The 8,264-nt window shown below is 38.1% G+C and overlaps 1 protein-coding gene across 1 annotated transcript; it reads right to left on the bottom strand.

The window, feature by feature from the left end:
- Nucleotides 1-234: 234 nt before the first annotated feature.
- Nucleotides 235-7,013, bottom strand: LOC108984466 (forkhead box protein J3-like). Its single transcript, XM_018956439.2, has 2 exons — nucleotides 6,402-7,013; nucleotides 235-1,509 (listed from the first exon to the last, which is right to left on the bottom strand). Exons 1-2 carry the CDS (start codon nucleotides 6,843-6,845, stop codon nucleotides 457-459), a joined length of 1,497 nt encoding a protein of 498 aa, XP_018811984.1. The 5' UTR covers nucleotides 6,846-7,013; the 3' UTR covers nucleotides 235-456.
- Between the last annotated feature and the right edge of the window lie 1,251 nt (nucleotides 7,014-8,264).

The raw sequence follows: 8,264 nt of genomic DNA, 5'->3' as shown, positions 1-8,264 counted from the left end.
TATGTATAATTTCAAGCATTATATATAGAAAAATTATTTTCATTGGCTACTATTCATCATCACATACCCCAAGTGCTATTGGTTGGTAGCCTTCATGCCACATCCTAGTTGACAGAAAAGCAACTCATATTGCCTGATGATATGACACCATTACCAAGAAGAGGAAACCTTTTGGAATTCATAAATGGTCCTTTCATGTCAACAAACAATAGTATGATGCTCAAAGTTTGAGAGTATTCAGAACATAAATAGGAACAGAAAAACCGAGCATGTACATTAGCCAGAATTTACATTTACATATGTACATCATAAGCATATATAAAATGATGTTTTAATGTACATAGGAACTAACAATAATGATACAGAAGACCACGGTAATATCATCATCTACAGAAATAAATCCAACTAGACATTGCAAGCAACAACATATATATAAATATATATATATATATATTATCAGCCAAACCTACCACCATGTGGCCCTACTTCTCCGCTATTCATTACCATATCAAGAACTATGTTAGGGTCCGCTGCTTGTCCAGTCTCTGTCAATTTCCTCACTGTTGCTCTCACCAAGTCCCTTCGGAACCCCATCGCTACAACCTTGTCAACAACATCATCGGTTGTTATTCTGTCTCGAGTCCCACTAGAACCAGTCTCGGCATCCACATTAGAGGCCATGGGTAGTGCATGCGGTAATACTTGCGCCGTTGGCAGTAGTGTTTTGCTGCTCCCGCCACCGAGAACTGGAGGAGATGATGGGCTTTGTAAGGGTTTCATTGTTGAACTGCTGTGTCGGAAAGGAGCTCCACCATATGAATGCTCATAAAAAGTTGAATGCCTGGAGGGTGAGCCTGAATATGGATTGCTGGGTGGTTGATCATGATGTATCTGCTGGGCAGAACCAAAGTAAAATTTTTGGGATGGGGGAGCACTGGCAGGTGCATAGTGGGTAGATGGGCAATGTGCTTGGCTATTGCCAAAGGTGAGAGGTGGGTGCAATTCATGAGGTGGTTGGGGTAACTGTGAGATTGGTTGAAGTTGGGTTGCCGGGTGATAATGTTGTTGTGGTGCTAAAGATGGTTGCTGAGGCTGCGTTATTGGAGGCATATGGTACTGCTGATGCATGGATTCTGGAGTAAGCACAGGTGATGAATAGTAAAATTCAGGCCGAGGGAGTAAGGGGATTTGGTTCTGGGATAATTGGGTAGGTATCTGTCCAGCTGATACTGAAGATGTTGGTATTGGTGATGTATTTTGAAAAGGTTGGTTTTGAACAACACTATAATGAAGAGAAGGAGGTTGCTGTGGACAAGCAACAGGAGTTAAAAGTGATTGGTGGCTTTGCTGAGGTACAGATGAGATAACCCCTTGAGCTGAATTACTTTGGAGAGTGCTGTTCTGCTTTTCCAAGTGCTGGGTATCCTTTGCCATTTTAAGCTTTGCTAGCTGCTGCTGAGCCTCTACTATCTCTTGTTTATCCCTTAGATCTTGAATACCATCTTGAACCTGTAAAAAAAAGTACGGGAGTCGGTCCATGACTAGCATTTAACACCTCAGTCCTAACCCTGATTCGAATCAGATTATGTAAAAGAATCACAGGGAGTTGTGATTTACAGGAGACATACAGTTTATTCGTTTAACATCTATAACATAAAAAGCTTTTTGTTTTTCTTTTTTCATGATGGAATCCTCACCATATATGGACCTAACCCTGTAGAGTAAACCACAAATACATGACCCTACCGATCAAACAATCTCTTGATTACAAATGCATTACATAGATATGTACTAATTCTTTATATTAGATCTATATGATGCAAAATTAAGTAATAGAAGTGAACATTGATTAATACTGTCAAGAAACAGAGTGAAGAAAGAAAATCAGTTTATTTTATTACTAAAAAATGTAGTGCTGAAACTCAAGCTAACCGAAGGCTACACCATTAACTTTCCTATAAAGGCAAGAGGAAGTACATGCAGAATAGAACTAAAACTAACTAATTGAAGGCTTACAAACTAATAAAAGCACACGTGCAAAACATGTGAGAAATATAGTCTCTCATAACACCGCCCCCCCCCCCCAAAAAAAAAAAAAAAACAAAGATGGAACACCTGCACACAATACTGGAGCTTTTCTAAGCAGATGGGACAGTCACTGCAATCTGATACCCTTTCTGAACTTTGGAAGTTCCTGAATAACCAGCTGCAAGTGCCGCAAATCAAAGTGCATGAGAACCCAAGAAATCTCACGAAAACTGAAGATAACCATATTGGAATAGAAACTGAAGCTGAAGTTGGATTTTCTCTCTGATGCAGTCAGCAATGAACCAGTAGCATTGGCTCATCTCGTTTGTCATATATTCAAGACATGCTAACTCAATTAGGGATTGAGCTGCCCATAACATGCTTGAGAGAGAGAGTAAAAGGGAAAAAAAAAAAAATGGAAAGCCAGCGGCTTAGAGAAGAGACGAAAGTGCTCAAAGAAAGTTTTTTAATAGGTAAAACAAAAATTTAATCGATAATAAAGAATACACAGCCCAAGAATATGGGATGTACACAAAGAGACAACACCTAGTTAAAAAGTAGAAGTAGATACAAGTCATGGAAGCTTAACCCATTGAAATCTATAGCTAGTGCCCAAAGGAACAAAGTGTTAAAAAAGAGGCATTTACGTTCATCCATTGTTCTTTCTCAATTTTCAAAATTCTGACCATTCTTTTCCTTCCAAATGCACCACAAAATGCATATGGGAGCCATCTTCCACACAGGTGCAACTTGTGGATTGCAATATAACCCCCTCCCAACTTGTAAACAGATCTACCTCTTGGGCATTACCCATGCTAACTCCATTCTGCCGAAGAAGTCATTCCATAGGGCTCTCGCAACATCACAATGGAGTAGGAAGTGGTCAACTAATTCCCTGCCCTTCTTGCACATGTAGCACCAATTCCATCACAATAATCTGGTGCTTCTTTAGGTTGTCAATGGTTAAAATCTTCCACAAAGAAGCTGTCCAGGCAAAGAAAGCTGCTTTTAAGGGAGGTTTGGACAGTGAGTTGAGATGAAAGTTGAATAAAATATTGTTAGAATATTATTTTTGTTTTGAGATTTGAAAATTTTGAATTGTTTACTGTATTTTGTGTGGGAGTTTAGGAAAGTTGTAATGATTAGATGAGATGAGATGAGTTAAGAGGCTCTCTCAATCCAAGCAACCCCTTAATGTCCTTACTCCTCCATATGCTTCTCCAAGGAAAGGATGAATTCACCTAATAAGTGAGGGTCTTGTCAAATGAGCTTATAGTGAATTTCCCTTTCTTGGAAGGACGCCAAAACATCTTGTCCAGCGCCAAGATCAATAGAGGACCATAAGTTGAAGAAATCAATGAGGGTGTCAAACTCCCAATAAAAAACCACTGTAAGGAAACTTACATTCCACTAAGGAGAAACACCAACAACTTCCAAAGAGTCAGCCACTAAAGCCTCCCGCACACGAGCAATCCCAAAGACTGGGGAAAGCATCCTTGAGTGCCTGTCCCACACCACAAATCACACCAGAGCTTTGATCCTAGAACTATCACCCATCTCCAACCCACCATATATGGCCATGAACGTCATTCAAGTACCCCCCCCAAAAAAAAAAAAAACCACCAAACTTGGAATCAATTACCTCTATCCACAAAGCACCCCTCTCTCCTATTGATAACACCACAACCACTTTCCCTAGTTAGAACCCAATTGAATCTGAGCAAGTTTCGAACTCCCAACCCTCCCCCAGAATTGGAGATCATACCTTGGCCCAATCAAAAATGTGAAATTTGAACTCACACCCACCATTTCCTCCCTGCTAGGAATCATGTTAAAGTTTCCCAATGCGATTAGCCACACTAGAGGACAAAGGAAACAAGAAAAAAATATGTAGGCAAATTGGAAAGAGTGATGTTAATTAAGGTGATGCTTCCACTTTTCGACAAATACATACTCTTCTAACTAGCCAATATCCACTCCATCTTTTCAATCGCACCTTCCCAAGTGGACTTAAGGGCATGTTTGGCAAATATGAGAATTTCCAAAATTCTCAAAATTTCTCATAACTTTATTCCCAAACATCTCTCAAACACAAAACACTTTTCAATTTCAAATTTTCAACTTTTTCATCTAATCATTACCTAATCATTACTTAAACATAAAAATCAATACAACTTTTACAAGGTTCAAAAAAATAATATTAAAATATTACATTCAAACAAATTTTTTAACTCTCTATTCACTTTCACAAACTCCAATACAATATTTATTTTAAAATATAATTTTATTCAACTTTTTCTATCTCATTTTCCCAAAACTCAATAAAACATCTTCACTTAAACCATTTTACTACTATTCACAAAATTTTGAGATACTTAAAGCATCCAAACATGCCCTTAGCCTTAAAGGAGGCGCCCGAAGACAAACCAAGGTATTTCATAGGCATAATTGATACCTTGCAACCCTATATTAGGCAAGAGGGAGGAAGGGGGGAGAATAACCAAGAAATAAATTGGTTATCAGAAGAAAAATTAGAAATACCAAATTGGTGTTAGTATCATCAGAAAATGCCGGGAAACACAGGAAATACTGGGTGACACCGGATAACATTGGGAAATGCCAACACACCATTGGCAAAAGGTGTGTAGCATATACACAAAATGTTGATGGAGGGGAGGAACCTATAATGGTAACAAATGGAGGGGAAAATAACCATATACCTGTCGAGCAACCATTTGGCGAGAAGGAAATTATCGATTTGTCATTGGTGCCTCGTGTGGGGGAAGGTTCAGAATTGTCATTGGTGCCTTGTGTGGGGGAAGGTTTAGAGTCGAGAGTGCAGTCGGGTACTGTGGCTAGGGATAATGTCGTTCCCCTAGTTTCTCTTCCTCCGATTAACGATATAGCGAGTTCAACAGCGGATTGGATTCTGAATAAAGATAATGGGTTTCTACAAACCCTGGGTCTTTCATATGGAGAGCAGAGAGAATATAAAGACCAATTTAAAGCACTACTCACTGCAATCGAGGCGAGCCACACGCTTGAAACCAAATTTAAGTTTAAGAAAAGCAGGGAGTTAAAGAATCTTTCTTGGACAATCAACTACGATACTAAGAGAGCTAGCTCAAGTCGAGGGAGGGCTTTGTGAAGACATTGTCGGAGTGGGATGTAGGGGATGGGGTCGGGGTCGGGGTCGGGGAAGTGTATCGATAGTTTTCCAATTCGGGCTTGGTGCATTTTGGATATGTTTTCATGGGCTTTTGGGTCATTAGGGGCTTTCTTATATGGGCTAGGTGTTTTTCTTATATACATCCAGTGTACTTTGTTACTCCTATTGATATATATATATAAATATTATTACTTATCAAAAAAAAAAAACAAAATCATCAGAAAATACTGGGAAACATAGGAAATACTGGGTGACACCGGATAACATTGGGAAATGGCAACACACCATTGGAAAAAGGTCGGAAAATACCAGAATCATACTAGAAACAACCTGAAAACCAGAACAAAGCTGGAAAAATGCTAAACCGGTAGGAAAATATTCTATGCCGGAACTTATATGCATCCAGTATACTTGGCTACGCCTATTGACACTAATAAATTTTTACTTAAAAAAAAAAAAAAAAAAATCTATGCCAGAACCAAACCATTGAACCAGTCAGAAATATTCTGAACTGGAAAAAAACACAACTGAACCACAGTGAAAACTTTGACCTGGCCAAGTAAGCCATTGAGCCAGATGAAAAAATTGAGCTGAATAAGACCAAATATTGATCTAATAAGAAATATTCAAAGCTAGGTTGCTTGAGAAAAGAAACTTGAACAAGAAAAGTTGCTCAAAATCGCTGTTGCATCTGATCAAACATGCACTGTGTAAAAAAAAAAACCACGTAAAGCCAATCAACCCATGAAAACCTCATGCCAAACTCAACCAGAAACAAAAATTGCAGCAACATAGCCATTTCCAACCCACTCCAGCAAAGCAACCAAAAGATATTCCATCACAGAAGATGACTCACCCGGCCTCATCCAGTTTCTTGCATTAATATATGGATTACTGAAAGTCAAGCTACCTACAGGTTACATCATTGATACTACTTATAGGCGAGAGGAAGTACATGAAACTAACTAATATAACATACTAACTGAAGCTTAACAAACCAATAACAGCACACGTGAGATATATGCAATCTCTAATAAATCCGAAACTATTAATGGATAAGGAAACCATTTAGAGAGTACTAGTGCTTATGAACTGACATACCCTACCAATAATCCTAAAATTCTCAGAAGAGCTTTTAGATGGTATGCGTATCTTATTGTACGCCCCAGTTTGAGAATTCAGAAAGGATTTGATTTTTAAATACCTCTTGTAGAATAATTTCTAGCTGTCTCAGCTTCCGATCAGAACTGCTTTGATTTAGTTCGAACGTTTCCTTCAAGTCATCAGTGGAATTCTCTAGTCGGTGCATCCTAGTCTCCAACTGCGAGAGCCTAGCGCTGAGACCCTCAACGGCGTGCACCAGATTCTTGACGAACTCCTCCATCTTCCTATCGATCACGGAAATCAGTGCCGAGCGATGGGAATCCCCAGCATTATGATTGCTGCCGGCACCGACTTTTTCGAGACCAATGGAGGAAGTTTGCGACTGAGGCGGAGCGACAGGTCGGATAGGGTGGAATCGGAATACAGGGGAGTGATCGCCATTGTCCTCGTCGTCTTGAGGGTTTGTGGACAACGTCAAGAAATCATCGGATCGGGATCGAGAAAGCTCCATGATTTGCTTGTCCATGAATTCCGACGACCTCATAGGTAAGGGGATGATGTTCTGGCAGGTGAGCGAAAGAGACTCTTATTGTTGTGTTTTCCGACACGCCAAACAGAGGCTTACATAATTACATTCTCGTAAAGGAGAAGATTACGAAGATATTTCTGGGACTTTAAAAAAGCGACATGAGAACACATAGCTCAGACAGTATTGTCCGGGATGTATCTGATTCTCTAATGAAATTTAAAATCTAGCCTCAATTTGTTTGATTTTATTATTATAATTTTTTTAAATTTTAAATTTTAAATTTCTACACAAAATATAATAAATAATTTAACTTTTATTCTACTATTTACAAAGAAAAATTATAAACATAAGTCTCACACTCTGCACACCTATTTACAAACATATTATTTTACTTTTTTACCCACGTAATGAAAATAATTCCAGACATATTTGTTAGTAAAATAGGATAAAAATATAAAATGATATATTTTTAAGTGGATGTATAAAAGTGTGAGACTTATGGGTAATACTACTCATTCACAAACCATCTCAATTCATCTCTGAATCCAAACCACTCATAAGCAGCAAATACTTGTATTTTGTGCTTTGGTTTGATTAGGAATAAGATTAGTTTTGCGTCTAATAGTCAGATTTATCATTTTTTAATATTAGAAACTTATACAATTTAAAATTATAAATATAAATTTTTTAAAATGAAAAAAATTAAAATGAGTATGTAATTTTTTATTTTTTATTTTTATTTTGTATGTATCTTTGCAAATGGTAAAATATATTTAATGAGTAATACTATGTATAAGTTCCAAATGTATAAACCTTAAATCAATGGATAAGACTGATAATTAGTCTTCTCTCTTTATTCCGTTAGAGGAAAGAGAGAAGTCAATAGCACTATACCCAGAGAAGATTCTAACTACTTGTGTTAGAGCAGGGTGTACGGTGGCACAAGGGTAGTGTAAGGTGGTCCTCTTGGCAGTGCAGGGTGACAGAAAGATTCGAGACTCTTGGTAGAGGTTTTTGTTGGTGGTACGTAAAAAAGGTATTTGAGGAAGTATAGAGTGGAGATGATGGAAAATCTAGAGAAATAATGGTATAAGCTCAGGCTAACAGATGAAGAAAAAATGAACATAGAGCAAGATGAAGATTTACTCTAGGAAATAAGGAGGAAATGAGAACGTAGTCTGGTTGGAGAGGAATATAAGTTCTGGAGTGTTGGAATCCACGATGGCCAAGGTGTGGAAACTCAGCAAGGCAACAAAGTTTTTATAGGTATGAAAGAATGTGTTTGTCATTACATTTGTAAACTATGCAGACAAACAGAAAATGTGGGAAGGGAAGCCATGGTTGTTTGATAATCAGTTGATGGTGCTCAAGGTGTTTGATGGATTCACGCCTCCAATGAAGATATACTTTAATCGTGAAGAGCTATGGGTGCAT

Source organism: Juglans regia, chromosome 9 (genome assembly GCF_001411555.2).
Source record: "Juglans regia cultivar Chandler chromosome 9, Walnut 2.0, whole genome shotgun sequence".
NCBI lineage: Eukaryota > Viridiplantae > Streptophyta > Magnoliopsida > Fagales > Juglandaceae > Juglans > Juglans regia.
The sequence above is the reverse complement of the archived record's forward strand: the minus strand, read 5'-3'. Positions and strand labels throughout refer to the sequence as shown.